The sequence below is a fragment of the Oenanthe melanoleuca genome, chromosome 1 (assembly GCF_029582105.1).
Source record: "Oenanthe melanoleuca isolate GR-GAL-2019-014 chromosome 1, OMel1.0, whole genome shotgun sequence".
In the NCBI taxonomy this organism is placed as follows: Eukaryota; Metazoa; Chordata; class Aves; order Passeriformes; family Muscicapidae; genus Oenanthe; species Oenanthe melanoleuca.
This window is the reverse complement of record NC_079333.1, coordinates 41,595,892-41,623,156: the sequence shown is the minus strand read 5'-3', so window position 1 is coordinate 41,623,156 and position 27,265 is coordinate 41,595,892. Positions and strand designations below refer to the sequence as shown.

General features: G+C 38.2%; 1 protein-coding gene across 1 annotated transcript in view; it reads right to left on the bottom strand.

Annotated features, from left to right (window-relative positions):
• CUL5 (cullin 5) overlaps positions 1 to 23,048 on the bottom strand; it is a 31,829-nt gene extending 8,781 nt beyond the window's left edge. The window contains exons 1-13 of the mRNA XM_056492371.1: positions 22,680 to 23,048; positions 15,200 to 15,309; positions 12,786 to 12,885; positions 11,221 to 11,397; positions 10,329 to 10,470; positions 9,144 to 9,289; positions 8,986 to 9,066; positions 7,688 to 7,781; positions 4,309 to 4,439; positions 3,434 to 3,541; positions 2,800 to 2,864; positions 693 to 825; positions 32 to 163 (exon numbers count right to left, since the gene is read on the bottom strand). Coding sequence (XP_056348346.1) covers positions 32 to 163; positions 693 to 825; positions 2,800 to 2,864; positions 3,434 to 3,541; positions 4,309 to 4,439; positions 7,688 to 7,781; positions 8,986 to 9,066; positions 9,144 to 9,289; positions 10,329 to 10,470; positions 11,221 to 11,397; positions 12,786 to 12,885; positions 15,200 to 15,309; positions 22,680 to 22,703 — 1,443 coding nt within the window. The 5' untranslated portion in view covers positions 22,704 to 23,048. The remainder of the gene's footprint in view (positions 1 to 31; positions 164 to 692; positions 826 to 2,799; positions 2,865 to 3,433; positions 3,542 to 4,308; positions 4,440 to 7,687; positions 7,782 to 8,985; positions 9,067 to 9,143; positions 9,290 to 10,328; positions 10,471 to 11,220; positions 11,398 to 12,785; positions 12,886 to 15,199; positions 15,310 to 22,679) is intronic.
• Positions 23,049 to 27,265: the final 4,217 nt, after the last annotated feature.

The window sequence follows — 27,265 nt, the reverse complement described above, 5'->3', positions numbered from 1 at the left end:
CACAACCAAAGAAAGATGTGACGCTACTTACTCTGAGCCATTCCACCATATTCTCCTCAATTTCACTATCAGCTGATATATCCAATATCAGACGTCTTGTTAAGTGAGCTTTGTGATATCGCATGAAAACATCTTTATTCTGTACATATTTAAGTACCAAAAGCTGTCAAAAATAGAGTTTAATATATTTATTTGCATTGTCAACCAGACAAGTCTTTGAATGCTGATCTAATGGCACTGTAGACTATGACTAGAGAAAGGCGACTTGACATCGCCTTAAGTGCAACTGTGTTAATACCATCATAGACATCAGAAATGAATGTTTCATAATATCACACCTTCAATTTCTTCATTTGTCAAACATCAAGAAATTATCTTAAATCAAAAAAGACATTGACACAGGTAAGTAAAAATCTCTTGTATTACTTTCTAGACAAATGTTATTGTGATACGTTACAGTCTCATATAGACATTAATTTAATATACCAATTTTGTCAACTGACAGAGAACACATGAAACACTGAACAATTTACATTATTTAAGCACACACACTTGATAACATGATAAGCTTTTTTCCTACTATTACACCTCACATAACTGCTTTTGAAGATCAAGGCCTCGACCCACATAAGGAAATAAAACAAACAAATTCGTTCTTCAGAATAATTGAGAATTAGAAAGCAAAAACATACCACTTCTTTAAGCTTCGCTTCAATTTCTTCAGAGGTTAGTTTTTTGCTTAATGGTGTTTTTCTTAGCAACATGTCACAGTAATTAGCAAGAAGCTCAGGGCATTTGGATTCCGGCTGTGTTTTCAATCCAACGCTAGATAAAAGAAGAACAGAATCCTGCTATTCTGGGGTAGTCACATTGTTAACAAGACAGACCACTCTCTCCTGATCCCCTTGGCAAGGATCCTGGCAGTGAATTTGTATCCTTGTTAAACTAATGAAAAATAAAGGATAACACCCTTTCTTCTTGAAAGAATAAATAGCCAAACAGTTTCAGACAGCTTCTATAGCTTATTTCAACTAATTACAATTTTAGTTCATTGTTACAAGAACTGTAACAATGAAGGATACAGGTGAAACTATATTTTGAACCTGACTAAATATTGCATGGAAAGAAGTATTCCAGAAAAGAATTAACAAATGCTACAGTGAAATGCTTCACTCATCTCTTCAGTATGCTGTAATAAGGTCTCAAGAATAGCCTCCTGTACCACACGTCACAGACTACAATACTCAACACATCTAACACATAGTAACAGGATAATATTTCATCACAGCTGTAAAGGATGGACTAAGAGCTAGGAAGTTAAATGCAGACTGAAGTTGAACAAGATACTACAGTAGACAGACTGTGGTTCTTCAAAATTCTTCAAGCACAGGTCACCTTCCGAACCTGTGCCTAGAATGGCGAATAAAACCAAATGGCAAGGACCAATCCCTATTCCTAGAGTCAGATGGCACCAACTTGACTGCTACTCAAGGGCCCACAGCAAGCTCAGGAATCTAGTTTTCCTGTTCATTATTTCACCCTCTCATTGATTAGTATAGACAGAACTAACACGCTTCAGACAACTTGTCCTTTTTCTTAATTCATGAAGCAGTCTGCAGGCTAATGTCTTCTGCTCTCCTAAAGACCATTTGAAGTATAAGCAGATCACAAGTCTTTTTGCTATTACAGAAGACTAAGCAAGATGAAGTTTCATTTTGCTCAAACCAGGCTGCATATCCAGAAAACTTCAAAGTGCTCAGGAAGAAAAATGCTGAACAGAAGACACAATCACAGTGGTTTCTAAGAATCCACTAGTCCGGGTTCACTTTAGGAGTGAAACAGTTTGAATGAGGTATCAATTGGGATGGTCCCAGAGGAAAGGAAACTATAAGAAAATACCCAAGAAACTCCTCTACCTTACCTACATCTATGCAAAGTATAGAAACCAGGGATCCAGTCTTTTGTGACAGCATTCCTCTAATAAATACAAGGAGAAAGACTAATTCCTATTCAGGCTTGCCCAAAAAACGAAACCCAGAATACAAACCAAGATGCTGGACAGGTATTTATAACCATCCACCCCTAACTAGAAGCAATTGGAAAGGGAAACTGTTTCCATAGTAAATCAGATGACAAACTATATATAAGCAATCCCAAGCACCTAAATTCATACAAATTCCTACTCAAGTGGCACATCACATGGTAAATGTTAACAATCAATTAACTGACTGCTACCTTCTCTTGGCTGAGTTAGCAGAGCGGGCACTGTAAGCATGGTCCTTCTTCTTGAGTCACGCAGGTCTGCCTAATCTACTGGAAGTTGCTTAAACTAACCTGGTTAATCCTGCACTGAAACAAAAATGCAACAGCTGGACAGGTCACACTCACAACTGGCACAAGAGGAGGTGGAAAACAGCTTGTGGATGGTTACACCTTAATCAGCCACAGTTATTCCCATGAAGATTACTGCCTCATTTTTCCCCAGGACCTTTGCTGAAGTTGTGGCAGAGTTATACAGCTGAGGTTTTTGGAATTAATAATCCAGGAAGCCAGTATGAACTTCAGCTAACAAACTGACTCATAGTATAAAAGAACAGATCCCAAAATACTACAAATAAATTTAAGTTGAACTAGGCTGCTATTCACTGATCTGTTTCTACACAAAGAGAGTCTTACCAGAGGTCAATAAGCAATCTGAAATTCCACAATGCAAATAACACAAAGCCCTTTTAAACACAGCATTACTTTTCGAAGAGACATTTTAAAAACCTTGATTCACATAAAGTTTACATGGCTTACCCCTTTTGCTTCAATGGCAATTCAAGTTTAAATATTGTAGCATCATTCACAACTGCTTTGTACGCCTGAAAAATAATTAGATTACTGGTGCTTCACTCCATTTCTCTCTGATATGAATTGCAAAGATTTAATCTCTTTTTACACTATTGTAACATAGAATTAATTCAAATTTTTTTATTAGCCCAAAGCTTGCAGATTCTATTTTGAGAGTTCAAATTCTATGACTCAACTTCCCAATAAACTGATGTTTTCCTCTTTTCCATTACCATACCAGTTTCCTTTAAGCAACAACTTTGCAAGGCATTACATGAAACAGGTTGCATGTCTGAAGTCATGAGACAAATACAAAGTAAATTCCAAACACAAATTATTGCTGAATTATGGTTCTCAATACAAAGGTCATCTTCTGTTCTACAACATTACAAAGCTGAATATATGTGACTTAATACAGCACTACAATAGAAATTAAAAGCTCCTCAGTTGGCAGTAAGTTTAATCAATATTTTAGTCTGCATATTTAATATAGCAATAGCAGCTTCTAAATTTAACAGTGAATGGGAAAGGTTTTGGAGACATCATAATAGAAATTGCAACAATTCTTAAGAGTGTACAAAAGACTAGCAGAAACACATACCTTATCTCTGGCAGTAAGAAATCTTGGATCATCTTGAAAAGCTTCTTTAACCAACTTGCTAAACCGATTAAATAGTGTGAGCAATTGCTCTACATACTTCTCAGAATCCTAAAGAGGCAAAAATCAAATTAAAAAAACAAAGGCTCCACAGAATTCAGTGTGAACATACACATAATTACCTAATCTGTAAAAATGCTGTACTCAAAAAACCCTGCATACTGTTAATTTACACTCTATATTTAGCCTCTGTTTTGAAGAGTTCTACAGCATGTAGGCCTAAACACAGACTTTCAGAATAGTATTTCCAATATTAAAAAAAAAAAAATCAAAAATCTGTAACTTTCAAATACTATACAGTAACATTTTATTTTAAAGGATGTTTTCAAGGATCAATAAAAGACACATGCCACATCCTAACTGCTGCAGACACCTGGGCCTCCTAGAACCCAGAGACAAAACAATGATAAAAAGCTGAAGAAATACAGTGGGGAAAAAACCCTTATAATTTCCACACTGAACAACTCCTTTGATTGAAAGCATATTTCTAATTTCATCAGGAAGTTATAATTCTGGAAAAACTGACTAGGCTTTTTAAATTAGGATTCTAGCATAACAGTATTGTATAAGCATGCCATGCTCTTGATTTATAACCTTTACCAAAAATTAAATTTACTTTTTAAAGCCACAACTGAAAACATAAAGAATAAAAATTTATTCTAAAGACATTTTAAACTTTCAGTGGATCAAAATTTAATCTCTAAACACAAAATCTTAAAAATTATTTCCATTCATGCATTTGTCCCACAAATAGAGAATATTTAACTTCTGCAAAGTTGTTTTCCTGTTGTTATTTTACTAAAACCCAATACACTTACAGTAGTAATAGTTTCAGCAGCTGCCACCATGTCTGCAAGTCCAGCACTAACAATGTGTTCTTCCAAATCCTTTAGCATAGGCTCTATGCCATTCGGAACTTTGTCCATCAGTGAAAACATTAAATGCAACTCTGAAAGATACAGATACTGATGAAGCCACCAGTCAACGACCTGTATAAACCCCAAATATCCTGTATTTCTCCTAGGCATGTCTCAAGTGCAACATTAAATATGTGATGAACAGATAATCCAATTCATCTCTTAAAAAGAAAAATGTCTGAAATACTGTTCTAATTCTGGTCCCACAAGAAGATTCTTTTGAAGGCAAGAAATGTATTTATTGCAGTGTGATACTTGTTTATGCATACAGTATCTAATATAGTATGCTAGTGCATATAGGACAAGCTTGAATAAGACCCCCCTAAGCCAATGCCAATTTGGATTAAGTCCAGGTTCTAACTGCCTTCAAATCCTAGGCAAGAATGTCTCTCAGTTGGAAGCCTACAGGAGTTTATGCAGAAAACTGTAAGGATTCAAGATATTTTTGAATTTTAATTTAAAGCCAAACACATCTATCTTTGTGTATGTTTCAACACCACTTACAAATGCTTTGTTTTATAAAAGTTTGCAAATTTCTGAAGTAACCAAAACTGACTAATGTAAACAGTGAACTCTTCTTCTCGAAGAGTTTATTTAGTTTTTCTGAAAGCTACAAAAACTTCAAAAAGTGATGTGCTTTATTTGTATACTTTTTGTATACTTATTGAAGATATTTCAATACTGATTGAAAAAAAAATAAAATACTGAAACATCAATAATCATCTTGACAAAGCTGTCCAGAAAGAACACTGGGATTAAGGTCACCAGATCATCAGGTCAAAGAGAGCAGGGATTTGAACTCAGCAAGGCAAAAGACTTTGCTACATGAAGTAGAACAAATGGACTCTGATTCTTTTTTGATAGAAAAAAAAAAATTATAGATTCGCTTAGTTCCTCAATGTTAGGTGTACTGTGAACGAGGAAAAGTCACAGCCCCTGCCTTTGCTTTCTCTTCTGCATTACTTCTGTCAGCAACAAACATCAATATCCCACACCACTGAGGATGAAATATGCTACCATCATCTGTACCACAACAGCTGCTGCAGAAGCAAATAGAAAAGCACAGAGAAGAAAAAAAAATCCTTTTAGTACATAACAATGCAAATTAGGGAATGGAAACTACAAACAACATTGAATAAGATCTTGCAATGACACTACAGACAACTCATAATGGACTGAATGACAGCGTTTCAGAAACCAGAAAAAAAAAGTAGTTGGAGGCATTCTCAGTGCAATTTAGATCTGCTGTAACAAATGGCAGCACTGTTTTACATACAAAAAGTCCAAAAAGCTCAACTTTTACTGGACCTTTTAATCTATGCTTTTATAAAGAGCAAGATGGAAGAAAGGGCAAAAAAAGAAACAAAAAGATACATTAAAGGGCTCCACATCTGTTTCTGTAGAGTAGTGATGTCACAAATACTTAAAAAAAAAAATCAGTTATTTCTCTTAAGAATCAATACAAAAGGAAGACTCCAGGTGCATCCCTAAGACTGCAGGATCCAAAAAGACATAAATTCTTCAAAGACAGATTTCCAAGTAACAAAACCAAAAGGAGTATTTTTCTGGAATTTCTCTCAGAATACATCATGACACTGAAGAGTAAAGAAATCAATGCTGTAGTTGTTTGGGCACTTTAAGTCTCCTTTCATTCTGTATTCATGAAAGCCAAGGATACTTTTTATTTCTGCTGCATTTCAAGAAGAAAATTTAGGCCTCCCTTCCCTAATACTATAAGCAAACAAAAACGCAAAGTCAATTCTGAAGTGTTTGCAAGTGATGACATTTTTGATATATTTCAGTTGGAAAATATTATTCCTTCCTGTCTTTGCATAGCATGTTAATATGACTTAATATAACAAAAGTATGTGCCCAGCTCATAGACAAAAATTCCCATCAAACCAGCCCTTTTTTGTCAGTGCTGTTTAATTAAGAAAACATCAGTGAATTCTTTGGGGCAGATAATATCAGAAAGTCAGATGCATAAGCAAAGCACAGCAGAGGACACTATCAGATGTATACATTACTATGTATAGCTCCAGTCTTTAATAATTAGGTTTCAGCCATCTGCACCTGCACCCTTCACTGAAACATTTGAAACAGTTCTTACAGACTGAACAGAAGTGTAACCAAGCACTACTGCAGGACAGACACAGCCACAAGAGAGGGCTGTGTGAATATTTCAACAGGTTTCTAAAGAAAGGTCCTTTGGCACATGAACCCTTCTGAAGCTCTGTATTTACATAAGCCTCCTGCATTCTCCCAAAGGCTGTAACATATACTCCTAACAAGTTTCACTGCTTTCTACATTTAGCTCTGGACTATTGCCAGAAATCATGCTACTAGATGAACAGATCAGTATGACATAGTTTTGAGGTCAAATATTTTCTTAAATGCTGGCTTTAGAAGTATTTTCTATAATATTTTAAGTCATAAAACAGTTCTCTCATTTCCATAGAAATGAAAACCTCCACACACATAAGTAAATATTCCCTGGCTGCACAATACCAAGACTTCAAAGAAAAACTAATCTGTGATTTCAGTTGTTTTGGTTTTTTTTTCTACCTGAATTATAACATTTTAATGACATATTTAGTTTGTTTTATCATACAGCACCAACATAAGACTTCTGAACCACACTAACTTCTCAATTTCTAGCAGCAGGGTTGAAAAAAAACTTCTGAAAACTTTCAAAAGGCATGCAGAGCTAGCTTTCAATATTCACACTGATATACTGGGTATAAAACCCCATGAACAGCTTGCAGAGGTTTTGTTCATTTGACCTACAGGTCCTGCACCAATAATCAGAGTAAGAAAAATTTCTCCCTGCCTTTAAAAAAAAAAAAATCTTTTACAAAGAGATGTTTCACTTTTTTTCCCAGCTGTAAAGAGGCAGTGGAGTGAAACAAAGAGGAAATGTTTGTATCTGGAATACTCAAAGTGTAAGTAAAGATATATGGTGTATTTACCAGAGTTGGTCAATATGATGCACGTAAGTGTAGGAAAAAATAAAGAAAACAGCACAAAATATTTTCTTTCAAGCAAGATTAGAGCTATCCACTCATTCAAATTAGAGTATCATGTATATAGATTTCAAAAGGGATAGAAAAAAATATGAATCAATGATGGTAATTTTGTGTGATTGTTCATGTGCAATAATATTTTTATGGGGAACACTAACATCAGCTATTAAAAACAGTAATTTGATATATCTACACACAAATCTATTTTTATGCAGTTCATGCAGGGTTCACCCTGCACTGCTCTTGAAGCCACTTACTTTCTGTTTCATTTCGTTTGATCATGCCTTGGCATTCAGCTAAAATAGTCTCTTTAAAAGATGTCACCAGGGCATTGACGCAGCACTCCATGAGCTGAAACACATTAAACACAGGATTAGCTCAAGCAGCCATCTGAACACTGAAGTCTGATGTGTCTCAAGCTTGCCATGACACAAAATCTAACTTGTTCTTAACAATCAGCTATGTAAAATAATTAACTCATTCACTGATTCATATATGTGCAGTTTGAACAGAAAATTTCTATGCGGGAACAGTATTTCTTCAGAATGTTTAGGTTAGTAAATGTGGCAAAGTCTCCTCCCACCAATAATGAGCTTAGTATTTCTGTCGACTCTTTTCTCTCAAGGGAGCCACCACTTTTGGAACAGTAACTACCCTACTTCATCTCCAAGTATACATCTAAGAGCTAAGAGCTAAGAATAGTTCTCATTCCAGCATACCCTATTTGGACCAGGCTGGATGGCTTGAACAAGGCACTAGGTCTAGAACAGAAACTGCCTGTACATGTTGGGACCGTGTCTCCTTTGTCAGCCTCTTTATGCTGGCTACAATTTATACCTGCACAAAATGAATGACTCACAGCTTAACAAAAGGTGTAAAGCACATTTTGACCCACTTCAAAACAATGATCAGATTTAAAAGGTATTTATTTAAAATAACCTGTTTCCTGAACTAATTTCAACACAGACAATTATGACATAGTCAGTGCAGTTAAATCTTCCTCTAGAACCTGAACTGTGTAAAAAACTGTTGAAGAGGGAAGAAGGGGAATGAAAAAAAGAAACCCCATCTTTTATATTAAATGGCCATATTTCAGCCTAAGAGGAAATATATTAAAGCTTTAATGAAATTTCTATTGCTCCTTTTGATTGCAATGAACAATAACTCTTTCAGGTGTTCTACATAAGCACTGAGAAATTCCTTGCCCAACTGTTTGACGGTTTATTTTCAAACATGATTCTCATCCACTGTTAACCATAAGAAAAAAATCCACCATACCTAACTTAAAATGAAAGAACAAAAACCAATGAAAGAATAAAACCCTGCCCTTCAGTTTTAACTTTTGATCTACATGTACTATTAAAACACTTGCAGAAATTGTAGATTACCAGATTGGAAAGTAATACATGTTTTTGCAACAAATAATTACGACTAAAAAACAAAAAATAAACAGTTTCAATTTACTGCTATCAAATAATACCATAACACAAAATGAAAAAATGCAATATAACACTATATCACTATGAAACACAATTTTTTTACATATTATACTCACTGCTTCTACAGAATTACATTCACGTCTTGTTTCTAAATATCGTAGTGCTCTTTTCTCTTCTTCTTTTAGTTTAGCATCTGCCTGTGCAAAAGTAGAACAGCAATCATTTTAAGTACTAACATGTTCATTACAAATTTATAACAGAATTTTTTACTTACATATTTCATATAATTCTGTACACCATTTTGTTGTAAATAAGAAGGAGCCTGTGTTCTATAAAATCTCTCTGTTGAATCCAAATACGCTTTTTCAAAGTTATCCCGATATATCTGAAGTTTATCTTCAGGATTAGAACAAAGGTTAACTGCAAAGAGAAAGTCCAAACTTACAGTCAAGTCTTAGAAATGTATGTGGCTAATAATAAGCAAATTTCAATGAGAGAGTGAGACTTGTATTAAAAGGATGAATTGAACAATTTGAAATATCTGATAAATGGACTCTGATCACAAAGGCAAATTTATCCAATCTTTGTTCCCAGAAACATTTAGATCAACTATGACAAACTAGAAAAAAATTTCATACTTAGCTCCAGCACTTCAGACACTCAAACTGGGTAACCATAAATACACACAGATTTACAAAATTGTAAGGAAGGAACAAAAATGCTCAGAATAGTGCCTAATAAAGTGAGAAGTTCTCCACCTGGCGGAACAAAAAGCTTCCTGGAAAGTGTTCCTGGAATCACAATGTCTCCCTCTTTAGAGTTTTTTGCCCTGTTTTACAAGAATAGAGACAGCAAGCTTATTGCAGTGCTTTGCAATATTTGGAAAAGAGCTTCCACTTTCCTCTCAACTTTACAGAGAAATTAATAGTCATTAAATGGAATATGCTTTAAAAAAGTTAGAACTTGACTTCTATAAAAAGCTGTTTAAGCGAATATTAGCCACAAGTTCAACAGGCTGAAAAGCTTTCAAAAGTAGCAGGCAAAGGTGAAATATCACAGAAGTTTCAGACACACTAATCTGTTCCGCAACAAAAAAAAAAAGACTGAAATTCTTAAATGTAGCCTGTTTAGCATTTCTTCTTCAAACTGTCTAAAGAATCAGAAACAGCATGTAAAGGAGTACAGACTAAGCTATATGTACAACCCCAAAAGTTCAAAAAGTACCCTTCTCTTTGAAAACATTGATTTTGCAGTAACTGATACACAGGTAAATCACTTAGAAGTTAATGATTATAAACAAAATTTAATTGGTATAATGTATAAACAAGCACAACAAAAAAAATCAGTACAAAATGCTGAGATAATTCCAACCCTACCACCACAACTGCCAACTCTGTATGAAGAAAATTCATTTACTAAAGTGAGGAGGCAACAGATAAGTGTGTGCAAGAAGCCATACCATATGATTCTCGAACTCCAATAACGAGCTGGGAGTCAAAAGCTTCTCCTAGTCTTTCAGCATGAACTAGCTTCATTGCACTGTCCTGAAGTCTATTTTTTATATTTGAAAATATGGATTCATTCCACGTATCTAGCATGAGCTGCATATCAGGAAGAAAAAAAAATATCCTGTCAGAAAGGTCAGACCTAAGTTTGTGAAAAGAAATACAAGACATCAGAAACAGAAATCGAGCAATTTATTATTTTTTGTAATTTTCAGATCATACACCACAGTTCAGCCATATCAGAACTTGATCTTGTTCTGAACTTGTTATAGAATCCATATTCAGCTCACATTCTAAATTTACTTTATGTAACTGGACAGTTAAGGGAATCAGTCTTGAATTCAAATATTTCTTCTATAATTCTCTATTATTTCTACAGTTCTTGGTAGTCAGTCAAGTAATCCTTCCAACAATACAATGTGTCAGGAGCTGCAATATCAGTACTTTTGAGGCAAACACCCAAATATAATTCACCATCTGGCAGGCACAGTCTTAGACAAAACTAAAAACTCAACTAACACCACAATGACATAAAGAAAAAGACTAATGGTTTTCCATTACATTTATCCAAGAAGAAAGTTCAGTATGCAAGTAATGCATTGTAGCTCATAAAAAACTCTCATCTAAGCACTGCAAAGTTTTAAGACTGGTAATGGAGGCTCCTGTCAAAATCCTCATCACTTAATGTGCCCCACTGTGTGATTTATTATTTCTGGTGACTGCTACTAATTCTGCTGCATCACATTACAGGATTGGTGCAATTTCATCTGGAGCTACAGAATGCCCTCAGTGCTGTTACTGAGGCCAGCTGTGCAACAAAGCTCTCTGGCAGTACAGCTCACCCACCTTTCGAACAATGCTGTCCTCCACATTGGACTTCTTGTTGCTGCCCTGCTTGCCCATCAGAGTGATCTCTAACTGACAGAAGGGCTTGGGTAAAATGTCGCACTGGGTGAAGAACTTGCGCCACTCCACGATGTAGGCTTTGAGTAGAGCTGTATCATCCTGGTGACTCAGCACTCTCTGCAGGTGGGGCGAGCAGAGGAGGGAATTTATAAATCAATTTATGCACAAAACATGGGCTTTGTTTAGATTGAAAATAACTCCCCATATAAAACTCAAATATATAGATATCTCATACTAAGAAAGTCTACATATTGAAGTGTCATCTTGAAGTAGTTATTAATTAACCTGTGTCATATGGGTCATTTCTAAAAGGCAAAGAAAGACAGCAAGAAGAAAGTACTCATTAAGTTCAAGTTTTCTAAATTAACCTTTTTTTTTTTTTTCTCCTTTTAAGTCATGTGCAACTAAAAAATTACAATCTTTGGTCTAAAGGCATGTGCTGGTACAACCATATAAAAAAAAAATTAATTAACATAAACCTATAAGGACCTATAAGTGTTATATTCTATACAGTGACAAGTTTTGATTCAATGGCATCTACTAACCTTTCATTAGACCCAGACAGATAGTTTACATGTATATTTTATTAAAGCCTGAGAACTTAGCTACATTGTACACTGGCTATTATAATGCCAAAAAAACCAAAAAACTGTCTCTCAAATAACAGCCAATACAAACCACATCAAAAGGTTTCAGCTCAGCATAGCATTTATGCATGTAAGAGAGTAAGCTGTGGAACTTAAAAAGCAATATTTATAGGCCTGGTTATACAACGGCCTCTATAAAAAATTATTTTCCTTGAAGCAAAGCCTTAGTGTGCAAATCACTTGATTAAAAGGATAAAATAAAAGCGTGCAGTCTTTCTAAACCTTTGTCACAGAATGCTTTAGAATTTTTTTTTAATTTCACAACAACTCCCTCTTTAAAATCTGTCATAGCAAAAGATGTTTTCTGTAGTATATGTTACAAACACAAGAACTTCCTTTGAATCTATTGACAGTGTCACTCGTTTGGAGGGAAGCTTATAAAACTGGACAGCTGAGCTTGCTGAGTCGATAGCACAGGTATTTGTGTACACTGTATATATGGCTTATTTTAAAGCCATCCATGAACATGTCAAAATAGCACTGAAGCCATATAATTTTTTTTTTTTACAGACAGTAATTTCTTAGGGAAAATTCTGCCTTTAGAAGTTTTCAAGTGGAAGAAAATTCTATAAGTACTGTTAGATAAACAAAAATAATGCTGTGTTGTTGTTTTTTTTTTTACTATAACACAAAAATCACTGCCCATCCCATCTTCAAGCACTGTGAGAAAACAATGAGCCAAGCAAATGCTCAAGGCTCTTCTCTTTGTCAACAGAAGTTTGCAGGGCAATTATGGTCTCAAGAACATCACAAAATTTCAAACAAAAAAGCAATGCACTTAAATTCAAGGAAAAGTCAGAATTATTTGGCTGTTTTTCTAACAATGCAAATAGAAGTTATGAAACATTAAGAACTTACTGCTTGTGCCTGTTTAATAAAATCAAGGATGTCTTCCTTCAGAGCTTGATGGATTTTTGCTGGACCTTTATCATCCCACAAGCAAACTGCATGTACATCTCTAGAAAACAATTTATCCACCTTTTAGTAACAGCTACTCGAAATTTAATGCTGTAATGCACGAGGCCTAAACAGTCATAATTTCATCGTGTCTAAGAAATTAATACACTTCTAATCTGTCATTGTTAAACAACACACAACTAGACCCAGTGACACATGGGAGAAAGCATGGTTGCAGAAGAGAGACTGAAGCTTTAAGAAAAGTCCTGGAAGCAAGTAACTGCAACCTATTTAGGAGAACATGATGGTCAATAAGATGTGCAAGACAATTCTGTTTCCAGTACCTATTCAATAATCCCTATTAAGGACAAATTTTACATCTTTTCTTTGACAAAGACAGACATCACTTGCCAGTAACTATTACAGTTACTATTCAGCCCATGCTATTCTAAAATGTTATCATTAACATGTAGCCTTCCCTGACAGTTTCAAAATCCAAGCACTACAAACTCCTACAAAGGCAATAGGCCTTCCTTATGAGAAATCTGAACCCTAAGGGATCACGTAATTTAAAAGATGATTTAATTAGTTTAATAAGATCACTCAAAACATTTCATGGCAGTGGTGCATTTTCAAATGCTACCACTCTCAAATGCACTGAGAAAAGTTACTAAACAGCACTGCAAAACAAAATTCTGCATTTTAATCAACATTGAAATGAAACTTTTCCTACCTGACAGCCCAGCAAGTCTATCTTAACACCTATTCTTTCCACACTGAAGACTAAATAAAGTAAGTTACACTCTTAACCATACATCAAATATAACATGGCTTAGCAAGCCTTTTTTGACTCATTACCATCCTCTGGTTTTTCTTCCACCTTTCAGTAAGAAGGCCACATCTCTGCAGAAAAGCACCCCTATACTCTAAAGCTATTACTTTGTTCCTATTAAATGAATACACTTATTTCAATACAAAAGGAGCGTTTTTAGTTTAACTGAAAAGACAAAACTCACAAGTTGCTTTGATACAGATTGAAGGTGCTGGCCCAAGGTTTACAGAGGTCTAACCTTTAACTGGTGAGACCTACACAATATTCACAGGCAGAAAAGGTGTTACTGTATTTAGAATGTCATTGTTTCCTGACAGCAGTGAAAAAAAAGTAGTACAGGATAATTATATTCAAAGGGCATGTACAAGACATCTACAGATTTTGCATTTTTATTAAGAAGCTTAACAAAGAACACTGTCCAAAAATATAAACCTAGGGAAGTGGGATCCTCTCCCTCCCTAACTTTAATTTAGCCCTGAAGCTACCTAAGTTCTATTCAGTAACTCAGTTACAAGGAAAATCAACAAATATAAAGTTTCAATTCCAATCAAGAATTATTGAACTTAGTTATTAAAAATTAAAGCAATTATTCAGAACTGAGTTTTTTCCTTAACTATACCATGTCACTGGCAACTACTACAGCAGAGATATCATAAGATATTAAAACCCATCACATGTTAAATTACCTTTCCTCTTGGCTGACAGAAAAGTGTGACAGGTGCATTAAACTGGGTGAAAAGAGTCACTACAATGTCCTCATCAAAAAGAACAATAAAGACATAGTGCAACAAGACTGCATTTCAAAGACAACCTACTGTTGTGACAGATTTTAAAAAGCGAAAGAAGAGTCTGCAGATTTAAGTTGCTACTGTATTTGAGGGCAAATAACTCCACTGAGACAAAGACTATTTTAGATATACTTCTGATGTTTCTTTTGTAACTCGCTTCCATATCATGTTTGCAAAAATCACACAAAAAAATAATCACCTAAACTTCTGGAAAAGCAACTTCTTGCTTTTTGGAAGGAAGAAAATGGCAGGGTTTATAGAAAGCACATTAATACCAACATTGTCTGAAAACTCATATTTCATTCTTAGGGCAAAAAAGTATTCAAATTATACCAGTTAAACTGCACCACCCTGTTACTTCAGTTATTTTAGAAGAAAGCCATTCAAATCAGAATAATGTAACCTTCAGCAAACAGCCTTTAAATGAATTTACTGAGCCAGCAGTAAACATTTTCTCTCTAATTCTAACAAAAAGTTTGTGGGCAGGTACAGAAGCTGTTTGCTATGGTCAGCTGAAGTCAAAAGCTCTGCTGTTCTTTTTTCATCCTATTTCCAAAGACCTGAATCTCAACAAAGCTCTACATTTGCACACTTACAGTGATGTTGATACACTTACTTCTTAATAAAACTTAAACTTGTATTTTTGTACTGTGTTTCCACGCAATCTTTCACATAATTTCTGTCTGTATCAGGAGTCATTCAATACCTGTATTCCCATCACACAGAAGGAAGTAAGATACAAAAAAATTACTTACGAAAACAGATCAAACCATTGCTGTTTCGTGACAGACTCCTGACGAAGAAGTTTCAGAACGATTGGGCGCATGGAGTCCCATTTGTCTTCAAACTGAAGTGAACCTTTATTCTAAAAGAAACAACAAAAAAGTATTGTTAATAAACCAGTATCTTATTTTGTCTTTAAGGATTGCAGTTTCTACAGTTAACATATTTTCTCAGGTGTCCCTCAGAAGCTAGCATTTAAGCTACACCACCACAGCTCAACAACACTTTTTACAATAAGTATTATTTTAAGAAGTGACAGAGCTATTATTTGTTTCAAAGAAACTGCCAATTTCTTCATTTAATCACTGCATTAGCTACAATGCAAAGCTCTAGCAAGTTTTCTTCAGCTGTTAGTGGAGTTATACACAGACAACATGGATGATACTTGGAGCAGCTCCACTGCTCCCAGATACCTGCAGCAGAAGTCAGGCGGCAGCTGCAAACCCTGATCAAAATGGTAGCCAGGAGTCAGGATGGTATTGTGGATGCTACCATGTACCTTTTTTCTCTCACTGTGCATTTGGCATCAGCAGCAAAGAGGGAGGAAGGAAGCAGAGTAACGTAGGAGCTGCTGTATCGCAGACTCCCTTCCTGTGGGTTAACTGGCCACAAGGCCAAGACTATCGCTGGTGCAGATAAAAATTATTTACACCGCGCTGAAAAATCTAATCCAAGGTGGATTTTTCAAACTTATGACACAAATTAAGAGGAAAGCTAAAGAAATGAAGTGCTCCCATATAATTCTGATTGTTCCGAAAAATCTCACCACAGTATCCAGGCTAACTTCCATTTTTTAAAAAACTCAAACAATACAACAACTTTGAGAGAAAAACAGCAGTTCTACCACATATGTTATGATTCTATTTGCTTAATATAGTTAAGCAAATTATTAAAAGAATAATTAAAATTAAAATAATTAAAAGATTACACTGATTGAGAGTTCTGTGGCACAAAGACTACTGGTTGAGTTATCGGCAGGGTTATGTTCCAGCGCACTGTTTACTTTTGAACAGATCATTGTCTTGGCTAGAAATACTACACAATTCACTTCAAATAGCAGCTAATACAGTCTGTTTGAAATTCTGGTAAGTGCACTCTTCTGCAACTAACATCTCTTCAGATAAACAAGCACAAACAGCACACCAAGTTCCCTCAATCACCTCCTTTTTATTAATTTCTACATGGAAATTTACAATTAAATCTGTTCTTATGTATTGAGAATAAGCACAGTTTGACAACCATATCCCCTGGTGTTCTCAAGTGCAAAGATACCTCATCTTCAAGCTACAAAGATGCAACAGGGACCACAGTAACCATTTACAGCCACAGCACCTGGAGACCTCACAGCATTGTGGTAGGTACTGAACACAGTTTTCATAGAATCAGCCCCTGTTGATAAAGTCCATAAATCTTTCAACATAAAAAATAAAATACGAAATTGTTTGCCTATTCAGAGACAGTTTTACCTATTCTTTTCCACCGCAAAAAAAGAAAAGTAATTTGAATGCATTGTATTTGAAAATCATCAACTAAATGCTTCCCCTATACAGAGGCAGCTTTACAATTACTTCCTAATGTTTGATGCATTGCTCTAATCTTTCCTAGTCCCATGAAAATTGTTAGCTTCTACTTGCAGATACATCTGTTCCAAGTCTCTCTTTGAAGGATAATGAACATAAAATATCAGCTACTGAATAGTTAGAAGTTCCAGAAAAGACATTATAAAAAAAAGTAAAAAACAACTTCCTCAAAAGTTTTCCTTTTGAATGAAACATCAGCAGACTGCTCAAATTTTTCGGAACAGGTAAAAAAATCTGTTCTGCAATTCTTGAGAAGTGCAATTCAGTCCTTCACTGAACAGAGCTGAAGATACAACCTGAATGCTCTATCTTTGTGAATAAGATTAGTTTGTAAAGATGTGTAAAACATGGGGAGGTTGAGGACTGCAAACACAACTGTTTATATGATTTAGATTGTGATTACCTACTTAATCCTAAGAAGCACAAATAAAATTCAACTTCAAAAAACCACATGTCCACTTGTAACCAATATCTGCCTACTTAAAAATAATTCCTCAAATAAAGTTTATCCTGAAATCCCATTAGAGAAGTTTAAAACTTAGTTTCCTATATGCAGGAGTAGTTTTTTCCACATTTACTTCTTTATTCTTTAATTAAGCAGAAGATGAAATGAAATTAATGGATGAAAAATTCTCCTCAACTGTTCTTTAAGTTCAATAAACAATTCACAGAAATACAGGATAAGCTGAGTTGGAAAAGACCAACAAGGCCCATCAAGTCCAATTCCTGGCCCTGCATAGGACCATCCTCAAGAGTTACATCATGTGCCTGAGAACATTGTCCAAAAATGCTTCTTGAATTCTGCCAGGCTGGTGCTGTGACCACTGCCCTGGGGAGCTGCTCCAGTGCCCAAACATCCTCTGGGTGAAGAACCTTTCCCCAATATCCAACCTAAACCTCCCCTGACACAGATTCAGGCCATTCCCTCGCATCTTGTCACTGTCACCAGAGAGAAGAGATCAGTGCCTGCCCCTCCTCTTCCCCTTACAAGGAAGCTGCAGACTATGATGGGGTCTGTCCTCAGTCTCCTCCAGGCTGAACACACCAAGTGACTCAGCCTCAAGGGGGTCCTTTCCTTCAAAGGCCCTTCACCATCCTTGCTGCCCTCCTTTGGACACTCTCCAATAGTTTAATGTCTCTTTTATACTGTGGCACCCAAAGCTGCCCCCAGCTCTCCAGGTGAGGCTGCCCCAGCTCAGAGCAGAGCAGGACAATCCCCTCCCTTGCCCAGCTGTGATGCTGTTCCTGATGCCCCCCAGGACAGGGCTGGCTCTCCTGGCTGCCAGGGCACTGCTGGCTCATGCCCAACTTGCCAATGATCAGGACCCCCAGGTCCCTTTCCATGGCTCTGCTCTCCAGCATCTCATTCCCCAGTCTGTCCGTACATCCAGAGTTGAACCATCCCAGGTGCAGAATCTGGCACATTCCCTTCTTGAACTTCATCTGGTTGGTGATTGCCCAGCCTCTGATTTGTCCAGGTCTCTCTGCACAGCCTCTCTGCCTTCAAATAAGTCAGTGTCTCTTCCTGGTTTTGTATCATCTGGGAACTTGCTCAGTGTCCCTTCCAGTCCTGTGTGCAAGTCATTTATGAAGATGTTGAAGAGCACAGGGCCTAAGATGGAGCCCTGTGGAACCCTACTTGTGACAGGTCTCCAGTCTGACATCACCCAATTCCCTATAACGAACCAGTTGCTCACTCATCACATGAAGTGTTCATCCAGCTGTGGGCTGGACATTTTTTTCAGAAGGATGCTCTGAGAGACAGTAAGGAAAGCTTTACTGAAATCAAAAAAGATTACAGCAACATCATCTAGGTAGATTTACGATTCCATGACATTACAATTTTATACAGTAATTACAGAAGAAAGGGGCATTAAATACCACCTACTGTGTATCATTCCCACTCATTAATTCCATCTGTATTAGTGCACGAGAGAAAACAGATTTTATAGTAGAAGAGGAGGTCAAACAGTGACAATTCTTTGCTGTTACCAAAGTCACACATGCAATTTCTGAGCAGTATTTCCTGAGTAATTTTTCTCTCCTACTTTGCTTCCAACCACAGTTCCAAAGGAAAGGTAAACAGGACAGTAAGGCATAATTTTGATGAAATAAAATTACTCCACTTATCAAATCTTCTCTGAAAACACAGACTACAGCTGATAGCCACAGCCTGGTTAAGTAATCATTCTAGTGTTTAAATTTTAATGCTTTGAAAAATAACTCCACTTACGTAATATTTTGTTTTAAAATTCACTTCATTGAATTTGTTCATAAAGATTTAAAATTCCATTTTAACACTAAATTTTACTTGAAATACATACTACTTCACATATATTTTCCCCCGTTCTTCAATTTCTTCAATTCTACGCATAAGCACTTAAACATAACAGACACAACAAGGCAAGGCAATACACCACAACCCTCATGCTACTCTCCCTTTGAGCCTCAAAATGTCTCTTTGGAACTCTCTTTGCTGTGTCCTCTTTATTTCAGGCCACACAGAAATTCAGCCCTGGTCTCTGCCAGATGCTCTACACAGTACTGTAGAAAAGTAGTGTTCTCTAGGTCTTACTGTACATCTGATCTACATCTGTATAACATTTTCACCTTTACAACTTCATTGTTTTCAGACAGTATTTATATTAAAGCCAGCTCACAGAGAGATGGAGTAGGAAATGGAATGTCCTAGATGGAAACAAGCACTGTCTCATTAGTCTCTGCTACAAGTAGCTCTAAAAATCAGTGTAATGCTTGTAGCAAGTTTCTACTCAAAGCAGAAAAGTAGCCACAGGAAAAGCTTTTGTATGTAACCAACTAGCATGCAACACTCACTAGCTTCTTAAGGATATCCTAAATGGAAATACCCAGGAAAAAACAGAGAAACTTAAAATACAGATCTGCAAACATATACTTCAAGTCAAAAAATTCAAGAACTTCAAATGTGTTTCTAGTTGTCAGTGACAAACTGATGCAAAGGTAAATAGTGATTCTCATTTCATTTAAGCACAGGGAAAAACTCTTGCTTCCTCAGCTGCTTCTTTCCTAATATCAGGCTCATGCTGGAGTTCATCTTGCAAGGATAGACTCCTGCACTTGCTGGCAGCTCCAGGAATGCTCTACAATAGTGTCAAGATCTGCCAGCATAGATTCAGCTACAGGTTTTCTTTGTGCTACAATAAGCTGAGGTGCTTTCTGCTCCGCAAACTGCAGAAAAACTCCAAGTGTCTTCATGTCACATGGGTGAATTGGTTTAGACTGTATCATCACTGCAAAGAGAACAAGTTACAAGGCCTACAGGGCCCCTGAAAAGAAGTACCTCACTTTAAAAGTGTCATGTGTGTTGAAACAAAAACCTCTAGGGGACTCTGCTAGAAATGGCTTGGTCACCTACCAGAAAGCTACTGCCTCAACGAGGGAGGGCAGCTCTGCTACAGGTAGGGCGGGCACCAGCTGACCCTGTAATAGCTCTTACTAAGTACTGCAGCATTACCATCACATTAGTTTGTTCTGTCTCACTAGGATTCAACATGATTGGTCATTCTAATTTTGAATTTAAAGAAGGCTCTCCAAGAATATGCTTCCCACTAAAAAAAAAAATTACAGTTAGAAAAATTAAACACTAGTTTTAAGATGCCTACTAAAATTATGACAGCCAGTCAGATTTGGATTCAGATAGTACCTGTTAATAGCATCAGAAAGGAATATTTCAGTTCATTTTCTCAACTATGCAGAAAGCTGAACCAGATGAGGGAAAACAAAAGAAAATGCTCAGGTCATGTTCATGTTGGCAAAACTAAGACCTGTCAAACTTAGATTTGATCATGCAAGCTTATTTGGAAAAGATACGGAAAAAAGATTTTAACAGGTCTCCTTTCTTATCCTGGGATTTTTACTGAGTCCAGACATTGCTTTTTTTCCCTTTAAAGATGAAAGCAGAAGTATGTTGGACAGACTAGAAGGCACAAGGCACTGCCAGGCAACACTGATCTGGAATCAACAGTTTGCTTTTTGGAGAGCACTCTGATGAGTGGAACTGGGAAACAAAGGACCTTACCTAGTTCTAATTCTCACACTGGTTTATCCTGCCATTATAAACAAAGCCAAATCACAGTTCAATCTTTCCTTCTGTAAAGTGGGAATCATAGTTTATTGTCACTGGAAAACTCCCTAATTAGTAAGCTAAGTGCTTAATAAGACTTTGACTGACCAGAAGAGCCTATTTTAGAAGATAACTCTCTGCACCATTTTTCCTAAAACACACTGTGCATATATATCTTATTGTCAATATAAATGATGACTCAAAGGCCAGTGGCAGAAACATGACTAGTTAACACAAAGACTTTAGCTTGGCAAGAGCCATCTCACCAAGCCAAGGCCTCTGTTTTTACTCCTTACTGGTCTTTCAAAATAGCTGAAGTGCAATGCTGACAAATCCTACATGCCTGTTTCCCCTATCTACTGTGGGCTATCCCACCATGTGTACCATCAAAGCACGTGTCAGACTTTCAAGAAATCCTCAAATGTACAGCAAAGAGATCATCTAAAACACTAACAAGTGAATAAAACTGTCTGAGCCCTGCTCTGAACACATGCTTTTCCACAAAAAGGGCATTTCTTCTAATGGGACTTTTTTTTCACCCGTGTTTTTGGGTTCCTTGGGTTTTAGATTTTAAAGAATTTTTAAGTATTATCTGCTTAAATATTTAACAACCTCTTACAGGCATAAAAATATATAGGAATTAATTTAAATTACTTTCAATTACATTTCAATTTCAAGGAAGATTTTTTTAAAACATATCTTTTTAACAAAGAGGGGTTTTTTAATACCAGGAAGAAACAAGAGGATAAATTATGAATTACTTCTCATTTCTTCACACTGAATGTCTCAGAGCAATAAATAAAACCAGCAGATTCAGGCTAGATTTACACATCCAAATTAGGTCAGGTTAAAAAAAATCCAAGCAGCACTTCTTCAGGACCACACTGAACTATAATGCATAGTGCTGAACACATGTTTATGCCTATATCAATACATATCTTCAATTATCAATTCCTCAAGTTAAGCAGCAGCCTGCCCTAGGCCTCTCTTAGCACTGTAGTTAACCAGTGTTGTAGAAACACTTACAGGAGGCCTTAATAACAGTGGTTTCAAGCAGGCCCATCTTCCCTGTGCTAGCATGGCTTCAAAGGCCACACAGTCTCCTCCTCATACATACCGCAGAGATCAGGACAGGCAGTCCTGAGCTCAAACACTGGACTGTCCCACTGAAATCTTCTGTTCCAACCTGCGGCAGCTCGGGTGACTGACATCTGACATCAAACGACGGGAAAGTGCTTGAAAACATATGACTACAGAAGCAAAGCTGCTTAACGTAAGAGAAAGGCCTCCAGGAGTTTTCCTTTGCAGGAAAACTGCAGTTAACAAAAAAAACTGGAACACGGCAGCCACCCCACTAACGGCACCTGTCCTTAGCGAAGACATTTTCCAACTCTTTGTTTAACTTAAAACTCATTTTCCGTACGCCCGGATTTTCCTAAATAAACAAAGAGAAGACACCGTGCCCTGTCTATCGGCACGACGCAACGCTGTTTCCCAACGCGGCTTGTTTGGGAAGGGAGAGCCGGGGGCAGGGAGCGCGGCGCTGGCAGCAGCAGCAGCCGGCGGGGCCGGGCCGGGCCGAGGCCGGCAGCCCAAGGCCGCTCACCTGCGGGGGGGCCGTGTCAGCGGCAACTCCGGGCAGCGGCACCCGCGGCCCGACCCGGCCCTGCCCCGTCCCCAGCGCCCTGCCCGCCCCGGCCACCCGCAGGGCCGCCCGGCCCCGCCGCCTCCCCCCTCCTCCCGCAGCACTCGGCCGGGCCCCGCTCTCACCTTTAAGAGATTAGACGTCGCCATGATCCCCACTGCGGGGCCTCCCCGACCGGCAGCGGCGGCTTCTCTGCTCGAGCTCGGTTCGGCTCCCACCGGCCGCTGCCGCTTTACATGGCCCCGGGCCGCCCGCCCGCCCGGCCGGACCCGCGGCGGCGGCAGCAGCAGCAGCGGCGGCGGCGACGGTGGCCTCAGCGTTGGGCTTCCCTGTCCCGCGGCGAGGCTCGGGGAGCTCGGCAGCGCTGGGACCGGCCGGGTGCTCCGCACGCAGCCGCCCCTCAGAGCCTCATGGCGGCGTCCGCCCGGGCGGCGCTCGGCGGCCGCGGCTCCATGGAAGGGGCCGGGCCCACATGATGCGGCGCCGGGAGCGGCCCCGCCGCCCAGCGCGGCTGCCGGCCCGCCTGCAGCGCCCCCTGCCGGCCCGCCGCCCGCGCCGCCCGGCCCGGCGCCGCTGCCCTCACGGCCCCGCGGGACGGGGCGCTGCGGTTTGTAAGCACTGAACTGACTAACTAACTAACTAACTAACTAACTAACTAACTAACTAACTAACTAACTAACTAACTAACTAACTAACTAACTAACTAACTAACTAACCAGCCCCGGCCCGTCCTGTCCCCGCGGGTGCCGCGGCACCGGCCCCCCGCACGAAGCCGTGTGCTATCCCTGCCTACACCCGATCTCCGGCCAAGCTGTCACGCTTCATGCCACTTGTCACAAGTGTTCTATTTACAGAATCGTTAGGGTGTGAGTGTCTGAAGGAGGGGTGTCAGGAGGAGGGACCAGGCTCTTCTCAGCGGGGCCAAGCAATTGGGACAAGAGACAATGGGCACAGAAGTTCCACCTGAACACGAGGAAGAACTTCTTTTACTGTGAGGGTGACCGAGCACTGGAACAGTTTGCCCAGAGAAATTGCAGTCTCCCTCACTGGAGAATTCAGCAAGAGTGTGGACACAATCCTGTGCTCTAGGATGGCCCTGCTTGAGCAGGGAGGTTGGACCAGATGATCCCCTGTGGTCCTTTCCAGTCTGACCCATAGTTGGAAGGGACACACAAGGTTCATCGGGGTCCAACACAAGGGAATAGTTAATTTGGAAAATGTCAGGATTTTTTAATGTAAAACGGAATCTCACTTTTCCCTTAAAATATTTAGCCTTTGCCTAAAAATTTACCTTTAATAAAATTTCACCAAGCTTTTCATACAGGTTCAGAGCCCTGAGAGCTGATGCTTCCTGTTCAGCCTGGCCTGCCCTGAGGCATAGACAGCCACATCACTGGCCACCAGCAATGGCAGCCCTCCCTTCACCTCTCCTGGGGCACAGGGTTTGAAGATAAATTCATATTGCAAAGGATAGGGACCCTCAAGTGTAAGAAAAGCTGTAACAAAATATTTAAGAAGTATGTATATTATTGTGGAAGTTTTGCTGATCAAATGTGGCCTGCAGCCTCATTAAATGAATAAATGATGATAGTTATATTAAGGCCTTCTTTTAATTGAGAAGTGAAAAGGACATGTTGAATAATCTCCTATTTTGACAAGGTCCAGCTTCCAAATATTCCAATTAGTTAATGATTTTTTCTTTTCTGTTATTATATGTTCTATACTATCAGTATTTAAGTACGTGGTATTTATTACACACATAATGGACATGGTTATACAGTTTTGCATATAGTATATAATTATGCAATATAGATCTAATTGTATTATGCACTTTCCATTGCACATGTATTCTACAACAATGCTGAAGTTAGGAGGCCTCCAGCAGGGGCAGTAAAATGTGTGCACTGTGCATTTGTGCTTCAGCCTCTCCACTGCCCAGTCTGTGTATTATGTTACAGGTATGTAAGCAACAGAGAAGCTGAGATACAGGTAAATACTCTACAGAATGTAATATGGAGGCAGCCATTTCTATGAGCCACTACTCTGTGAACTGATTCATTCTCTTTTGCTCAAACCCTTAAAACACATGAGCATTTCCAAATATTTTATTTTTTTTGTTAGTTTCATTTTCTATTAGTTTCTTTTTTTAGTATATGTTTGCTATTAATGCCACAATGCAATGTTGTTTATAAACTGCTTTTGATACATAGAGCCAGAAAATGAACTGCTATAGAGAACTTCATCTCAAGTTCCTTTGATGCAAAGCTTAGGGTACAAAACCACAACACAAATCATTAGAATGCTATAACTGCAAATTTTGCTTAACCAGCATTGAAGCTAAATGAAGGTGGGCAATGCTTTAAAATGCTGTGTTTGAAAACAATGGATTTCGCTGTATTTGCACTTTTCGTCCAAATTTACCAAATGTTGCCACAAAAATGTGGGAGTACCCAGGATGCTGGAGCACCAGTGTACCAGGGGTCTTTTCTAAGTCCTCTTAAGCACCTGGTAGACATTATGTAGCATTTATACTGCTGGCCTGGATGGATCAGCAATGACTGTACTGAGAGATTTGAGAATTTGTGCATCCTGCCCAAATATGCTCTTGTGCAGTAGTTGTGAATAGGCTAGCCAAGGAATAAAGAGAACTTGAACATCTGAGAAGTAGAGACAAGGAAACACTGCTGCTTTTTACTGATACTAAAAATAGTGTGCATCTCATTTTGTATGGTTTACACAGTGACTGTAATAGTTTTGGTTTTTTTCCCTGAAGATCTGTGCATGAATTTTCTGGGAAGTAAAGACATCTATGAGTCTTAAGGTTTTATAGTATTTTAGTACCACTTCAGGGTGCTTTGACAGTGCTCAGTGTTACACAATACTGTTTTATTTGCTTTAATTCTGTTACAAATGGATTATTAATAAATTCTGCTGGTAATGAAGATATTAATTATTGATTGGTACTACATTGGCTGACAGTTTTAATCTTGCATGGATTGTAAAAGGCAGAGGGAATGACAATCCCAGACATGTGCACTGTTTCAAAGTGATTTGCAAGGAGCAGCTCATTAAGATTTGGATGATCAGTGAATTTCATACCATCATAATATTCTAGATGTCGTGGAGTGAACTGATTCCAGGCTTTGAATTAGTTGCATCAGAGAGAAATATGTGTTTTTATGATCTGTTCTAATGCTCTGAAACCAATCAGATGAACCAATAAGATGAACATAGTTTCTTCTAATCTTCCCTTAGACCATTAAAGGAAAAAACATGTGATGCTTGATTAGTCTATTTTAAACTCTTCTCCCATCAAACTAGTTATGTTCAGTAGGGATACTAAAACTTACAGGTTTTCTTTCAGTGGGAAATTCTTGCTTATCACGGCTGTGGACTGTCACAATGACCTCATTGCACAAAATGTGCCATGAGTCATCAAAGAAAATCCTTTTAAAAGGGCAAGAGCACTCAAACATCTACCTGTAGCTGAAAAAAGTAGCACTGTCAGGAACCAAACTTTTCCCATTTCAACAAGTAAGCAAACACTTTTGGTGTTTACTATCTGGGCTCCACATCACCTTTTCAGTTAATAACAATGGCATTCTGGAGAAATTGCCTGCATGTGGCAGTAAAGATTACTGTTGCTTTCACTTAAAGCAGCCCGAGGCTTTGCTATCTTAGTGTCACCAGAACCACCTATCCTGTGCATCTCAGTATGACCCCTTTGTTCTCATGCCAGCATTGTCCTTCAGCTTAAATAATCTCTCTCCCTGGTGTTTGTTTTTCTCTGATATATTTTTTAGACCACGGTGCTATTCCCTCATAGTTTCCTTGCTGGAAAACCTTACACTTTTTATCCTGAGTGTCACTGAGGATGGTGTGGGGTGGTGCAGAGCGACTTTGCAGGCAGAACCTGCAGGAGGGTTTTTGTTGAGGCCAGATTCCTCCTGGGACACAGAGAAGCACATGGCATGTGTTAAGCAGAATGTGGCCATTGTTTCTCACCCAAGCACAGAGTTGTGGAGAACTGCTGTGGGGAATTAGATTTGATCTCCCAATGTTTTTTTGACAGCTAGAAATTTACTGTTCTATTCACTGTGTGCTCAGGGAGCTACAGTTGGGCTGTGAAGCATGGTAGAGTGAAAGAGGATACTGCAAGAAAATACATATTCTACTTTTCTGACACTTGTTCACATATGCATCTCTTTTTCAGTGCTCAGCAATCTTTGCCTTTCTTTTGTTTTAAAAGCTTCTCTGAGAATCTGACTCTTTTCCACAGAGAATTGAGCAGAGAAAAATCCCAGTAAAATGAACTGTGCATTTCAGTGGTCTGATTGATGGGATTTGAGACTAGTGCATTTTAAAGTTACGTCCTGGCATAGCTCGTTCTTTTAAGACATACAACACAAGCTGCATGTCAGCAAAATTACTAAAATGATCTGCACAGAGAAGACTTTTCTCCCTGAATAATATGCAGTAATTATTTTTAAATGACAAACTAATATAAATTATTACTAAATAGCTGAACTATTTCCTTGGCATTGAAAACTTAACCAAAATGGACAATTCTCGAAAGTGCTGCAGAGCAGTGCCAGCCCTGAAAGGTTTTTATTACTAAGATTATGATTGGAATATTTTCCACAATTCCTCCCCTCAATTTTAGTACCTTAATACTTAGCAACTACCACTAAAATTGTCAACTGTTGCCCTG